Source organism: Malus domestica, chromosome 09 (genome assembly GCF_042453785.1).
Source record: "Malus domestica chromosome 09, GDT2T_hap1".
In the NCBI taxonomy this organism is placed as follows: domain Eukaryota; kingdom Viridiplantae; phylum Streptophyta; class Magnoliopsida; order Rosales; family Rosaceae; genus Malus; species Malus domestica.
Genome location: NC_091669.1, coordinates 7,268,882 through 7,284,901, shown reverse-complemented (window position 1 = coordinate 7,284,901; position 16,020 = coordinate 7,268,882). Strand labels below are relative to the sequence as shown.

The 16,020-nt window shown below is 36.8% G+C and overlaps 3 protein-coding genes across 7 annotated transcripts; all 3 read right to left on the bottom strand.

Moving 5' to 3' along the window:
- Positions 1 to 1,374: 1,374 nt before the first annotated feature.
- On the bottom strand, positions 1,375 to 5,409 carry LOC103442585 (peroxisome biogenesis protein 22). The gene is made up of 8 exons (XM_008381390.4): positions 4,897 to 5,409; positions 3,940 to 4,173; positions 3,802 to 3,849; positions 3,484 to 3,540; positions 3,280 to 3,381; positions 3,046 to 3,111; positions 1,899 to 2,000; positions 1,375 to 1,773 (listed from the first exon to the last, which is right to left on the bottom strand). Exons 1-8 carry the CDS (start codon positions 4,999 to 5,001, stop codon positions 1,669 to 1,671), a joined length of 819 nt encoding a protein of 272 aa, XP_008379612.1. The 5' UTR covers positions 5,002 to 5,409; the 3' UTR covers positions 1,375 to 1,668.
- A 1,962-nt stretch (positions 5,410 to 7,371) lies between these two features.
- Positions 7,372 to 8,921, bottom strand: LOC103442584 (cyclin-U1-1). The gene is made up of 2 exons (XM_008381389.4): positions 8,132 to 8,921; positions 7,372 to 7,830 (listed from the first exon to the last, which is right to left on the bottom strand). The coding sequence occupies exons 1-2, from the start codon at positions 8,530 to 8,532 to the stop codon at positions 7,518 to 7,520; spliced, it is 714 nt and encodes a 237-aa protein (XP_008379611.1). The 5' UTR covers positions 8,533 to 8,921; the 3' UTR covers positions 7,372 to 7,517.
- A 23-nt stretch (positions 8,922 to 8,944) lies between these two features.
- On the bottom strand, positions 8,945 to 15,040 carry LOC103442583 (uncharacterized). Of its 5 annotated transcripts, none has more exons than XM_008381384.4 (14): positions 14,705 to 15,040; positions 13,652 to 13,783; positions 13,391 to 13,533; positions 13,042 to 13,080; positions 12,813 to 12,905; positions 12,603 to 12,719; positions 12,058 to 12,153; positions 11,639 to 11,752; positions 11,353 to 11,406; positions 11,073 to 11,120; positions 10,343 to 10,493; positions 9,810 to 9,975; positions 9,490 to 9,559; positions 8,945 to 9,398 (listed from the first exon to the last, which is right to left on the bottom strand). In XM_008381384.4, exons 2-14 carry the CDS (start codon positions 13,731 to 13,733, stop codon positions 9,141 to 9,143), a joined length of 1,431 nt encoding a protein of 476 aa, XP_008379606.1. In that variant the 5' UTR covers positions 13,734 to 13,783; positions 14,705 to 15,040; the 3' UTR covers positions 8,945 to 9,140. The 5 variants fall into 5 exon arrangements, with proteins under 5 accessions (XP_008379606.1, XP_008379608.1, XP_028963804.1 ...); XM_008381386.4 differs by having other exon boundaries at positions 13,679 to 13,783; positions 14,705 to 14,921; XM_029107971.2 differs by lacking the exon at positions 14,705 to 15,040 and adding an exon at positions 14,441 to 14,668 and having other exon boundaries at positions 13,679 to 13,783.
- Between the last annotated feature and the right edge of the window lie 980 nt (positions 15,041 to 16,020).

Below are 16,020 nucleotides of genomic sequence, written 5' to 3'. Positions count from 1 at the left end.
GCAAGATAGGGAGAATGAGAACAATCATTCGGAGCTCGAAATCAAACTTCTGATCTGGGACTGCTTGCTTGGAACTCTGATTGCTTATCTTGTCTGTCACCTCTTTCGGCAAATCTCCTAGCTTGGCGACTTGGGGGACTCATACTACAAGTAAACTTCAAGTCAAATTGATACATTACCTTGTGCATCTCCACCGGTTAAAGATACCACCCCTGGATGGAGGGAAAGTATTTCCAGAGAAGATGCCACATCTACCTATGAGACAGATAAGGCAAGTGAAGACGATATCACACTTCGGTACTTAGAAGTTTCGTGATTACTTAGCGGCTTGGATCTTACAAGTCCCCAACCGAGGAGCTTCCCTCACTCGAGAACTTAGGAGAGCATTGTTTGTACCATACTATCCCGAAACTACTGAGCACCGGTCAACATTATACCGTCAAGAACCCAGAAGAGTTTCCTTCCAACTAGAAAACCAATCACGGCGCGACACGTGTCGACATCAGAAGTCAATTATAACGCGATACGTGTTAACATCAGAAGCCAATCACAATACAACACGTGTCAATGTCAAAACAAAGCTAGAAACTCTTCTATAAAAGGAGATCATTCTCCCACAATATTTCCTAATGTCATTTGTACTAAATCATTCATTAGTACTCACTAAAGGAGAGCTTGAACCTATGTACTTGTGTAAACCCTTCACTATTAATGAGAACTCCTCTACTTCGTAGACGTAGCCAATCAGGGTAATCACGTACATCTTGTGTTTGCTTCCCTATCTCTATCCATTTACATACTTATCCACACTAGTGACCTGGGCAATCTAGAGAAGGTCACAAACTTAACATTTTCTGTTGTACCAAAGTACCTACTGATTTTGTGCATCAACAATTGTAATTTGGAAAAACTTTACTTTGGTGTATGGAGTTTGCAATTTAGGGCTAGTTAAGTACATTTATGACTGAAATTGTTTTTAAAGAAAACATTTTGAGGTTCCAATAGCACTTGATTGAATTGTGTGCTTCTTCTAGAAAAAACTTTAAATATTTTTCTATAATTCACTCGCGTTTTACTAAGAATTGGTTCAGAAAACATTTTCAACAAAAGAGTTTTTAGTACTAATTTGGTACTGCTTTTATAAAAAGCGGGTATAAAAAAAAAAGGCTGAGCTCAAAAAGATGTTTGATAAACACTTAAAAACAACTTATTTTCACAGTTTTGGATAAAAAAAAGCTAAAAACATGAAGTAGCAAAAATAAGCTTAATTCTCATAGCACAGCAAAAACAATTTTTTTTCAAAGCACAGATATACCAAACTAGCCCTTAATCATTTTAAGAGTACTTTCAAACTTCCAACTTGCACACGGATAGTAAGTTACAAATTCATGAAAATTTCAAGTCGGAGTTCCGATATGATCCAATCTATTACACAAATTTCAAACAATGGGATTGTCCCTTGAAACAGTGCGGTGATACAGAGCAAGTCTATCATCTGACTACCAACGACAGGATACAAAAATACACCGACACGAAGACCGACGTTTAGCATTGTCAAGCTGCAGCCCGAACTTCAAAAGTACGATCGACACAAAACCCGAATGTGGGGAAAAGAAGACCCTAATAGAAACCTAAACATTATATTCTTATCTTTCGTTTCTCGGGGCGTCAAACACGTCCAAAGAACTGTTCCAAGGATGGGGAGTTGAAAGCATTAGAAGCAGCCCGTTCCGTTCTGGTAGGAGATATGTGAAGCTGATACTTGATAAACCTCTGTAACCAACAAATAAAGGAATAACTCAGATGACAGCCATGGAAATGAAGCGTATGCATCAGAACATGGGGAATGAAATCGAAGAATGTTGTGTAGACAAACTAGGTAAGTAATAAGAATATACCGATAATTGGAATATGATGTCAGGATTGGTGTCGATATGCCAATCTGGTTCCAATTGCCGAACAAAAGAGGTCCGTCCATTCTCTGTGCTACAGAAGAGAACCTGCAATCAAATCACGAGACTGTAAATAACGCAAGAAACAGAATGAAATAGCAGCATCCTGGCAAGTTGAAATGTATGGAAACTACTGAAAAATTGAAAATATCAGATGGGCACCTATATTTTGTCATGTTCTCTAAACGCAAACTAGATTGACAAGCTAGTATCCTAGTAGTGAGAGTATATCGCACAGTTCACTGCGCCATGCAAGACTAGTCATAGTAAGTTCATTTATCAATTATAACAAAAACACTTCCAAAACTGACTAGAAAATAATAAGACAATCAGGAAAGCACATCTCAATATACTTGAAAAATATGCCTATTGGTTGATTCATTCAAGAACACAACTCAAACCACAGTTAATTCGAAATTTGAGCAACTATTGGGCCTTCCTTCCAGGGTTGACCCCTAATCTTCTGCAAACCACAATCTCCATACGTTATAACTCTTAGGGCTGGTTTGGTATTGCTGTGCTTTGAAAAAAAACTACTTTTGCTGTGCTGTGAGAATAAGCGACTGTGAAATAAAGCTGTAGAGAAAGTAAACTTTTTTGTAAAAATGCTTTTGAGAAAAAAAAACAGTATTATAGTGTTTGGTAAACTTTAATGTAAAACAGATGTGAAAAAAAACCAGTTTTTCAAAGCTGGGTTTTGCAGCTTCTTGTTTTTGGCTTTTTTTCACCCAAAACTGTGAAAAAAAGCTGAAGCTGAATGTTTACCAAACACAAAAAAAGCTCCTAGCTTTTTTCAGAATCACCTCAGTACCAAACCAAGCCTTAATCTCATTCGACCCACACGGAAATGGTGAAATTCAAGATTACAAGTACTGGTGAGTTTCCAAGATCATGTTTCATTCCACAAGCTCTATTGTATTCCTTATGGGCTCAAATAAAATTTGTTTGTTCATGGTTGACATTAGAACGAAAAAATGACGAGAAAGCCAAAAACAACTACATGCACACATAAACCAACAAGAAGCAGAATAACCAAAAGAGTTGGTGGGATTTTTAAAAGTTAACTCATAATGCTATCAATCCATATACCTACCTTGTCTTTGACCAAACCTCCAGATGTGAAAATCCCAGCATCTTCCAAAGCCATTAGAACCTTTTTCTGAAAGCAATAGGCAATATCGTTTCATAAATGGCAATGAGAATGAAAAGAAAAAGGCAAATACCATGAGCAAAGAAATGAAGTAAAACAACAATCTAGGAAACCTATTAAACTCATACAAAATTATAGAGCACAAGTAAAATGATTGAGACAGAGGCTTGCACGCACTTCACTTTCATCATCAAGAACTCTTTCCATGAGATACAGATCACAAAATTTTGTGATCTCCAAGAGTACTTCCAGCACTGAGTACCTCACAGTAACTTGTTTCTGCCAGGAACAACGTAAAAAGGCAATGTTAATCCTTTTTTGGTACCAATTTCTAGCAGCAAATTTACGGAAAGAATGTTGCTGGAAAGAAAATTAGAACACCTGAAGTTCCTCCGGGGTACTTTCCTCAAGGATTACTCCGAGTAAACGACAAGTTACCTACAGATAAGCTTAAAGGGTCAATTTGTTGATTCAAAATCAATAATTTTCTTGCCTAAAAAAAAATCAAACAGATTCTCAGTATGTTAAATTACTCCACAGTGTATCAAATACCAGCTAAATAGCCAGTATTGAACATTTGAAGCTTGGCGGTTTTAGTTGTGAAGTACAGCAACATCTAAAAGTAAAACCTTAGGTTCTGTAACTTCACCATGAATTTTTCACAACATGCAGTGAGACGCTGAAAAGCACTACACTTACCTTTCTTCCTTCACTCAGTTTCTGCCGAACTATTTGCCCCAAAGTAGGCTGTAATTAAAAGAAACGGCTTCAGTATAAACCATATTAATACAAAGTGGTACCCAAACCCATACGGCAGACTCATAACTTGACAGTTACCTTTACTGGCTGAAAAAATTCATCAACAACGTTTTGGGTTCTTGAGTCCTCTGAAGATGAAACTCCCGGAGTTGTCAATGTTGCATTTGAATTTGAACTGATGCCAGAACTACTCGATGCAGGTGCCTGCCGCTTGGGTTGCCTTCTTTGAGGTCCACTCGGTGGTCTCAGCAGCCTCCATGTGAAAACTATTGCGACAGCAAAGCCCGCAATTGCCCCAATAGAACGTGAATTCTGACACCATATAAAATTTCTTTAGACAACTCAACTAATGCATTCCCATTCCAGCACTACTTTGATACTTCTAGACAACCCATCACTTGACAGGGTTCGCATTAGCTTCACCTATCTCATGAGTATCTATCTCTTCACCTTAGTCAATTATACTCATAGCATTGACAATCAGTTCAAAGGCAGTCATTGTCCAAAAAGTACACTAATGCGGTAACTACAGGTTCCTGAGTACTAACATACATGACCACGGTTCTTGAGTATACTACAAGACACGGCGCAGACAAAGACACAGACACAGTCGCGGCTGCATGCATCACAATTCATAAAATGGAGATAAAGTAATGAAGATTAAGCTTCACTAAGTCATTTGAATTGAAAAATCCAATGGCCCAACTCATAACAACATCAAAATGTTCGCAAGTACAAATCTTTTTTCCCTGTACTACAAAATACCAATATGGTCATATCCCCAAATTCCTCTAATTTCCAGTTATGGACCATTTACACACCAAATTTTCTCAAAAAACCTACATCCCAAATCAATCCACATCAAAACAAGCACCCAAATGGACCCTAATCAAATGAACAAACAAAAATTGGAACATAATTGAAAACCCCATGAAGCAATTGAAGATAATCGACAGAAAGGAACAATTTTTGACGGGAGATCCGTGAGAAAATTCGAAAAGATAACGAAACCAAGCACAAAATTGAGGTGCGAACCAGATTGTGGAGGGAGATCGGGAATAGACTGGACATCTTGACAGTGAGATAAGCCCCGAAGCGCTTGATGAGCTGAAGCAGCTCTTCCTTTGAAGACTCGGCCATGACTTTAACCAACGAGAATTCGTCGTTTTGAGAAGCTTACGGCGTCGTTTTGAGAAGCAAGTGTTGGTGAAGAATCAGCTTGAAGACCTCAGGTCCTCCTTCCCATCATCGAGCATGTATCTCTGGAATTTACAGAGAGCGAAAGCTTGTGTCTTTCGTCATTGACGAAAGTGAGAGAAAAGAGAGAGGCGTTGCTGCGAAATTGTGGATTTTTTATTTTTATTTTTTATCTTCTCCTTTTGTGTTTAAGCTCTCTTTTTTTCAATGTGTAATAAAAAATAAAACTTCCTTTGTTTTATAGGCAAACTTATCAACGAATCACAAAAGTTAGACGAAGGGTATTGAGATATAACGTTCGAGAGATTTGCAAATGGTTACTTAAATCACAAAAAAGTTTGATACGTGAAATGCATCACATAAACTTTGTAATGTTTGACATATGATATGCATTTATGGTTTAAGTTTATTAAGCGGTCATTATTTAGTGAATTTGTTAATAGACAAGCACATGCGTAGCACGAGACAATGTTAACTTTAATCTCCATAGTGGTTAATCAAAATACAACATGGTTGATTACGAGATTTTTATCATTATATTAAAGTGTTGTTCAGATATGAAACAATATACATTGGTCTTTCATGATAATCACTGTTTAGTTCACTTTCCAAACTATTAGAAACTTTGTTTAAGGACTAAGTGACTTGAAATACAAGTCTCTCTCTTTAATCTCGTTTATGACATTGATTTCATACCTTAAATCCTACGGACTCATTTATAGTATATTAACTCTATAATAAAAAGTCAAAACTCATGAATGAATGAAACTTGCTCGTTTAGATTCGATTCTTGCCAATAGCAAATTTGAACTCATTATTGTTAGCGCATTATGAGGCTAAGCTCACATTAATATAGATAATATTGTTCGTTCACCCAAAAAAAAAACCCTACTCTTTTGTTATTTAATTAATATAGAGTTCTTACAATATATGAATTGTCGTCAATTTATCAAATGACACAGTAAATCAAAAACTGAAAATTGCTGAATGAATTTTTATCTATACTCATTTTTACCAAATTAATGTATGGGTTTAGTGTACTTAGGGTTTGTTCTTTAGAAAGGGTATCTATGCAGAGACATTGAGGGTTTTTTCAGGCGTTTACCGCTAAGAAATTGGATTTGGATTTCCAGGCTCAATTTGCAAATGAATTATGATTTTGTCTTTTCCCTTTATAGATCAAAACAGAAGCATAGAAATATTGGGCTTCTTCATCTGCTTCTTGACCTTCCCCCTCCCCTCTCAAACCACACAGAAATACCAAACATTTTTTATAATACTAAAATTTTGATTCGGTTTTGTTTTTCAAAATTCTCCGAATATTTTCGATAATACTAAAATTTTGGTTTGGTTTTGTTTTTTTTTAATTTATGTCCCGATAGGGATCCGTTCATAATTTGAACCCCAGGTGACCAATGGTATAGGGTGGTTTAACTACAAGTCTACAGTGGGTGAATGTTGGCATTTCAATCAAAAAGGAAATTTAAATTAGCTTAGCATTGTATTTCCCCATTTAGTTTTCTCTAGTATCTCAACATATTTGAATTTATCCATAGTAAACTTAAAATTTGATTCGCTCACCAATGGTATTTTTTTTTAGTACAACCATATATTTTACATTAAAGTAAAAGGAGTTTAGTAAAACCACATTTGATATTAAATTCACCATCTACGAGATTCAAACTAAGACCTCTCACTAATATATTCACAAATGTCATCTAATATATGTGAGAAGAGGCGGTGATGGAATGATGATTCATATTTACATATCAATATCGTGATCGTTAACAGAAGAGTTTATCCTTTTATATACAAACATACAAAATACAAGTACATAACCAACTGACCACCCTGAAATTTGAGATAGGTGCACATCACTTTGTTTACATTCACCACAAGGACTTACATGACACGGGTTTCACTACAGTGGTGTTTTGTACCAATTAAATGAAAACATGTATATATTTTTGTTCATGTTCTTGTTTCATTGACACAAGGCATCACGTAATGGTGTACCCATTGTGCTATGTAGGTTGTTCTCTATTCAAAATTAATATTACAAAAACCACATAAGGGTGATACTTCTAAGATATTGGCTGCACAAAAAATAAGTGTTGCCTTGTACTCGAGAGAATTGAATTTAGGCCTTCATATATTGTTAGCTACATTTTCTAAATTTGGAATGGATGTCAAAATGCCTTAATTAGAAGGGGTTAAATCCATCAATGGATGTCAAACTACATTGGCCTTCATAAGATCTTACTTACACTGAAAATACAACTAGCAATATTTCAAGCCAATCACATATTGTAGTTTGTATTAACCTTTCCGCATAGCAGTGTCTTATTAGTTTTGAATATTGTCACAGTTACATCTACGATGCTCGGAAGTAAAGTAAAAAAAGGGTAAATAAAGGAAAAAGGTTAACCAAGAGACATGAAAAAAAAAATCAATCAGGGTCAGTCCACAATCTGAGGAAGTGAGGAACTCAGTGTAGCTTCTGATATCTGAGGTGGTAAGGAATTACTCTCTGCATTTTCTGGTATTTCAGGTACATCATCCACACCGTTGAGGACTAACAATGGCCTTTCAATCCTTCGGCATGCCCCGTTCTGCAAATTTTCTTTCTCCAAGTGGAAGCAATAGCTCTCGAAATCCCTAGAGCTCACCGTGACCCCGAAATCCAACAGGAAAAGCAACTCCAGTTCTAGTTTGTTTAGTTCAGCATTGCTCACTCCTCCGACGCGGGCGTAAAACGCATTGTTGTAGTGCCTGCATGTGCAAAATTTTGTAAACAGAAGCACAACACAAACATAATCAAACGTGGAACCTCGGGCATGTGTTGCGAGGGAAGAACTGAACACAAGACCTCGGGAGCAGAGGTGAATGCTCGCTCATATATATACAGTTGAGCTACAAGCCTCTTACTCGCACGTCTTTTTCTTAGAACTACAACAATTGGTGTCAATCTGAATCAAATGAATAAAAAATTGGAAATTCCAGCAAATCTTTGACACAAATCAAAATCCCCCAGTTCATGAAAATTAAAGACGATGCAGGTATAAATACTCACACATCATCGAGCATCTTAGAAGCAACCATAACGCTTGTGACCAGCAGCCTATGCACGTTCAAGGACAACACAAGAGAGTCAGGGTGCTTATGAAGCAGCCTATCTATATACGCATATCCAACCACAAAACATGATGGACTGCAATCTGTGTACTTGTACAGCCTCTCCAAGTACTTGGGTATGCTTATGCTCGGGCGCCTCACGCCGTGAAACACATCCAAGCTCTTTCCAATCCCCGCCGAGCCACAGCTCCGCCCATTGACTTGTAGGCTCAGGTCATCTGCGAGCGTGTTATTTCGAGCCACCAGTTTTTCAAGAACGAAAGAGAGTATGGTTAACACTCTCGGGATGCTTGGATCCGGCAGGCTATGGCGGTCGGTGAAATCGCCGGCGGCTAACATTTGGACATTAACTCATGACGGTTGGTGGTCTCAGGTGGGAAGTGTGTGGGTGGTTAATACTTGAAGAGGGTTTGGTCTTGCATGTGTGCATATTATCTGGGTTGAGGGGTAAACGAATGACGAATTGGATCTTTGCCACGTGTGCATAACACTCTGGAGATGAACTTTGATTGGCCAGCACCAAATGCATGAAATATGTGGTGGAAATTCTTCAACAGCAGCACCATTGCTGTTGGCTCAAAATTTCATACTTTCAGATATCGACGAGGAGTCAAAAGACGCGAGCGAGCATAGCCACATTGATTGGATCGGATGTGCTTTCTCAGTCTATTCTTCTCCCTAAGCTGAATTAGTTTAAAGTAGAAAATCGCTTGTACAAAAATATCAAAAAGGAAGCGTTATACGAATGTCGTTTCACAAAATGAGGTGCCGTATATACTCTCCTTAATGTTGCAATGTTGAACAGCCTAATCAATTTATCAACAAGGAACATTTTTCATTTGTTCATGTAAGTTGCAATTGAAGAAACAAAGGGCCCTCTAGGGGCAAAAAATTATACAAAACTAGGGATGGCGAGGATTTGGGGAAGGCGATATTTGGTCGATGGTCTATACGCTGTGGCCATTAGAGACGAGTAAACTGTCTTCCTCATTTGGATTGTCGGCCATGGAAAGCTGAATGTTTGATTTAGAGCTCATCTTGTTCACCTCGTTTTCTACGCGGAAGAAAACCCATTGGAAGCGGCGGAAAATCTCCAAGGCAGTGATTGCGAATACGGTAAGGTAATTGTGGCGGAGATGGGAAGAGAGCTTGTATGTCCAGGTACAACGCAGAATCAGGTTGCTACCTATCACCCAGAAGTAAACCTGCAACCCAATTCACATAATGATTTCAACAGCAAACAATGAATGAGGATTGCTCTAGAGACGTTAGCTCTAAGGACGAGTTAAATCTTACCCATTTCCGTCCATGTATGAGGTTTGACAAGAATTGTTGCTTGCTGATCTTGAAAATCCGAGTGAAACCACTGAGAAAAGGGAAAAAGATATTTAAAGAGCATGACAAAATAGTATTCAGGATGCAGCAAGTTCTAAGCATGAAGAATCCATGTTCTCATATGCCCCGTAACACCTTTTCACTGATTTACAAAGAAGCAAACAATCGTCAAACAGCATGGAAAATTAAGTTTCCCATTGTATGATCATGAGTTCATTCTAAATCTGGTTGCGTGTGGCGTGAATCTGTGGTAATTGTATGAACAAAAACATTTCACATACCTTAAGTCCCAATCTCTAGTCACGTCCCAGTAGAACGAGTACAAAGAGTTCAAAACACCTGAGAGAAGCCAGAGGGGCCGATAAAAGGTCGTCCACTTTTCAGGGAAGACATGATATTTGAGGGCTGAAAGAAAAATCACAGGTACTGCAGTAGAATACTTCAAAGCTGAAACCAGAAGCAGATAAAATTTAGTAGTGTAATGAAGCAACAAATCCATCAATAATTCATAACAAACCAGCAGCTATTCAGAAACATAGAAATAGAGATTATAAAGAGAAGCAACACAGATATTACAGAGACCATTAAAGATCTTGCCAACCACACTTAAGAGAGCAGGCAGAGAATAAGAATTGCAAGATCACACGCTAAAATTCGCATGCACCACAGAGTCCAGATAGCTGGATGTTTTTACATTATATGATGGTTATCTCTAATAGGAAGAAATATGGCCAAACAAATTGAGGAAAGAATTTGAGGCCAATGAGAACCATTGAAGGAAATACATGTAAGAAAGATGGCCTAGTATGCGTACCATTTAGAAGGGTTGTTTTCTCCCCAGTATCCTTATATTGTCGAAGGCATTGAAACAAACGAAAAAGGTAAGGCAAAACAAGAACCACAGGGATTGCAACAGAGTGACTTCCACAAACTGAGTCAGCTTCAAACCATGCAATAGTGGCAACCTGCTTTCAAATAAACCTCTTAATAAAATATAGGTGAAGTAGCAACACTTTAACAAACAAAAGTGAAACATGAACTGAAGGGACACAGTCAGAGTGTCTGCCACAAGATCTCTTGAACAATGCAACAGAACAATTTAAAATAAATACATAACAAATTATGTGTATTAGCACATGAATCTCCTTATCACTTTTTTGACATATTACTTTGTGCAACTTCAATTACATATTTGTACTTGAATGTATTTTTTTGTGGCACCATAGTTTTCTCAAAAGCATAGGAAGAAACAAGTAAGCAGTTTGGTTGATGCAATTCCTCCATCACTGCCATTTGTTTTAGCAACTTATATTATCGTCTCCTCAGTCGTCACTAAGAGCTTCATGGCAGCAACAGAAGATGAAAGATGGATGCTCAAATTTTACTATACCCAAAGTTAAAGATGCTCAGCATAGGCTACAAATTTTCTTATGCACTGAAATGCATCTTACAATCTTTTAGAATAAGAATCAATTTTTTGGGTGATTAGCAAAAAGAGAAAAGGACGTAGAAGAAGAATCACAATTAAAAGGTGAAACCCTAACCTGTCGATGGACCATTCGACATACTGATCGCTCCAAATCTGAAAGCACCTGCATAGGAATGACAAACACAATTGGAATCAAAAGGCATGGTGACAATCAGATATCATAGATGCCAAATTATTTCTTGATTCTACACTCCTATTAGGTTAACCACAGTAAACTTGCACACACACTACACAACAATCAACAAGTTTAATATGCTTTTTTAATCACAAAAATTGCACTCTAGTACATGCAAAATCACTTGTATAATTGTAAAAGTAAACATCAGGATACATACCTTAGACATGGAGGTCAAAATATCAGCCAGGAAAAAGTCAGAAAATGATATTGCCTGTTTTCACCAAACAAGTAACATAACTGTAATTAATCATAATATAGACAAACTACAATAATCAGTAAATGAGACCAGAATATATATCACTTCTAGGCAACTGAGCATTAACTAAATGGGAGAACTGTACTTTCTAGTGTGTATAGTTCTCCCAATACTTTCGAGTAAGTAGAAAACAAAATCAAACAGATGGGAGAAGGTCCACAGTTAGGTTTGAAAGAAACAAACTTGCCTGTAAGGGGAGAACTATACGCCAAAGAGTCCTTAACAAGTAAAAGCGAGATGACAAATAGAAAATGTCAAAAGGGAATATCAAAAGCATTGCAACAGCAGCATATAATAGTACCTGCAGAAGAATGCAATTAAAACTTAGCCCAATTACAAGATACTAACAGATGGAAGAGAAAAAATGGACAATAGCATTGTCAGTATGATAAATAATAGTACGTAGACCATAATCTGAACAATCATAATTATATATCTGCACTGTTTATTCTATAAAATGAAATACTTCACTTAGGCTTGGAAGCTTTGGTCATTCAAACTAGTGAACTATGGGTTTTTTTTTTTTTTTTTTTTTTGGTTTTTTATCACAGACAAATGCTATCTTAAATAGGTACTTCAAAATCTATATGGATGCATCTATTACACTGGTTGTGATGCAGCAAGTGACACTTCTCCATGCGAATAGAGATAAAGATAAGCTGTCATGCTTGTTGGCACAACAATTGTCATCCATGTCGCACACTGCAAAAAGCATACTGAATGGTAAGAGTGAATCAATGAAACAGGGAAGTAAAGAGAATTAAAAAAATTCAATGTCCAATATGTCAAAAGTAGTTAACCAACAGCATTCCATAAAGAAAACACGCTACCTCCCATTAACAGGAACAGCTAAGATGAAATAGGCCATCACACCATTACTTTTTTCCAATATATATATATAGAGAGAGAGAGTATGGACTTCAAACTTTTAAATTAAGAAAAGTTCTAAAAAAATGCCATTAAACAGTCAAAGCAGATGAAAATTAAAATTCCGTATATTGTTTCCATAAGGAAAAAAATATACATTGCAATTTCCAAGGTTTATGTTTGTGCAGCACAACCTTTAAAGTTCCAGATGAAAACAGAAACAGAAAATAACTCCATAACAATTAGGCTAATAGTTCAAGATGACCGAGTTGTTGCACTGGTACCTTCCATATTTCTCTGTGGGTCAAATGATTTTGATCAAGATCAAAAATTTTGGCATAGTTTACATTGCCTTGAGCAAAAACCCATAGATTGACTCCCCAAAACCAAACCATCATAGTCTGCACATGTCAAAAACAGACGAAAATGTTTCAATAGAAGGATAAAGAATGTTGAAGTATGATAGGATAATCAATTCTGATAAGAAAACTAACCACAAGAAGTAGAGGATTATAATACAAAAATGCCTCATATAGAAATAAATCTCGCAGATCCGCACTCATCCTCATGACAGAATCCCATCCAACCTGTAAATTTGCAGTTAGTTTGGTAACAACATCCTTGCAGCACAAAACTAACGTATTTTTGGTTCTTGTCGATTTTTTTGGTAATAAAATCAGAAACCTCACACCAGCAGTAAAAATAGAATTGTGAAGAACTGACCTTGCAACAAATGAAACCCCAAGCAAAGAACAGTAGGACCTGTACATAAAACCAACTTAGGAAGCCATGAAACTAAAGCCAAGAAATAGAAGATGTAAATATATATGACACATGCTATTGAACCGAAACCCAACACAATTGCAAAGCAGAGAAGAAATGATCCACTTCTATCCAACTTTGGTGAGCCAGGCCATCCATTTCACAATTTTTCAATACAATAAATAATGAAAAATAAATTGAAATTCCCTCCTTCTACCAAGTTGAGAATTTTACAATTATTCAGCAAAACTACGCAGAAAATAACTGGAAACGTAATTCAGAAAGACTAAGAATATTATCATAACGAAACCTTAAATCTCCATAACATAGCTGGAGATGGCATTATTGCAGCAGTACTCCTTGGTATGCTTGGCATGCTTCCACCCTTCATATCGTTTCCCTCTATCAGACGCAAGAAACCCTCCTCTGCACCATTTTCAAGCTCACTTGTACCTGAAAGATTTTTTTCAATAAATATAAGGCCGTGACAAGAGAAGAAAAAACAAAAGCCCCCCCATGGTAGATATATCAATCACAACTCATAAGTCATAACTCAAACACTTAATTGTACCCAGATCAGAGACAACAGGTCTGCTACCCGACTTTCTTAAGTGAGGACTATTGGAAGGCACTGTCGCAACACCTCCAAACATAGATAAAACTAGCAACTAGGAATTTTTCCTCCGCTAAGCCAGCCAAGAAACTGCAGCAAATGAAATCACAGAGAAATTTAAAATTTCATTATAAAGTGACCAAAAGAATTCGGAAAACCATTGTCTTAAAGTTTGGGAAGGTGGGATATCAAGCATAACATCTTTCTAACTAATGATTCATAGATGCAATAACTTCATTCTAAGATCCCGGACGCAGTCTAAACCGCATAGCTCTGATATGCACAGTAACTAATTCAGCTGAACAAAAATCAAAATTCAAAGCCACGCATCTGAGCAACAACATTAAGATCTTAACAGTGAAATAAAAGTATGGACTAACAACGACCAGCATTGATAACCACGAGCTGGTGACCGAGTGGTAAATGACGGATTAAGAGGCTTCCTTAAAACTAAAAGCTGGAGGCCTCGGGTTCGAAACCCGCTGTCGGTGTGGAAGCCAGACTTGTGGCCAGAATGCCTCTGTGAGTCTTTCCGGCTCCCGAAATAGATGGAGAACCATGGTTGCCACCGGTTGTTCCCCTTTTGGAAAAAAGAAAAAGAAAAAAAAACGACCAGCATTGATGGGCAACTAAAAATCCTATCTTTATGAATAACAAGCACCAAATTCACCATTTAATTAGATGCTAAAAAAACTTATACAAATCCCATTTCGTTAACCAACTAAACATCAGAATTACGCAAACCACCTTATAAAAACTTCTGAATTCACCAAAGCACTTGATGAATACAGCTTCTCACAACCCAAATCCAAATTCCCCCAAAAATTCAAAATACTCAGATGAACCAATCGATACCCAATTCCCAAAATTCAACAGAAAGCAATGCAAAACACGCAGAAAACACCAGAACGAGCAAACGCAGAGAGGTGGGATTGAAACAGTTGAACAGGAATCAGATCCAAACGGAGATTAGAGAGGGGGAAAAAATGGCTTTGATTAAATAAACGTTACCTTGCAATGCGAACCTTTAACGGGTTCGCTGGATCTCGAACCTGATCTGGTGCAAAAGGTTGATGGGGTTTGAGTGAGGACCAAGCAGGAGGAGGAAGACGTAAAATGGTAATAGAATTTAGAATTTAGAATTTAGAAATTAGAAAAGGACCTATTTTGAAATTTTAATAACTCAAGGGGAGTTTAGGGATTTAAATTGTTGTTTAAGGCATATTTGGTATCGAAATCAAAAACGTATTTATTGGTCCATTTTATTTGAGACGATGAAAATGAGAAGCATCAAATTGGAAAGAGATGCCCTTGTCACCTTCTTCTTGAAATCAAATATTCTGCAATGATTTTGTGTGCGGTATTTTTGTGACATTTATTATTGATTAACGTATTTTAATAAATTTAATCCTTATTCATCTTAAAAACATGTATTTACCGATCGGTTTCTAGTTTTATTTATTTCATTATTTACCAGCACCATAATTCTCGCCTAGTGTTACTTTATTTCATTTGTAAGCAATAGATAGATTTTAGATTTGACTGTCTTAAGTGATTACTTTAATATCAATAGATATTGACCTAATTTTTGGTTCCAAATTCCCCTTCCCACCAACCTATGACTAGCATCAGAAAAGAAAAATCCTTCCCTCACTTTGTTGGCAAAAAATCCCTGGTCAAAAAGTAAACGCAATAAATATACCAGATTACAAACAATTAACAAGACAAGCCCAAAAATGCCGAAAACTGGAGACTACTAGATGCAGTCAACACGCCAAAACAGCGAAGTATTTTATTTTTTCGGGTAACACAACCCAACACGATCAATTGATCAGTTGATCAAATGGGTGGTATAACATAAGCACGACACACAATTAGTTTGAGAGAAATTTTCTTTTTGTGAGAGAATTATTTTACCACCAATTGGCACTTAGTCTAATGGTTTCACACTTGGTTGAAAAAACGTCTACCATTTCAACTCTTATGAATGCAAGAACTGCACATATTCATATGTTGTGATGGGTTCTTTTTTTTTTTTTTTTTTTTAATAATTGGCTAGTGGTTTTGCCATGTGAGTTCAACCTTCCGAGAGTCGTGATGAATTCGATATTTGTAATAAAGCGCATACTCAACCTCTCAACCTTGATCGAGTGTGTTGTAACTCATCTGAAGTTTGAGATAACCAAGGGTTATAATTATATGTATCATCAAGCCATCCCAACAATGTAAACATCATTCCTAAACCAGTCCAGTCTTCACGCTCACAACATAAACTTTTTCTTCATTTTATTTTATTTTATTTTTTGATCAAATTTTTCTTCTTTTTA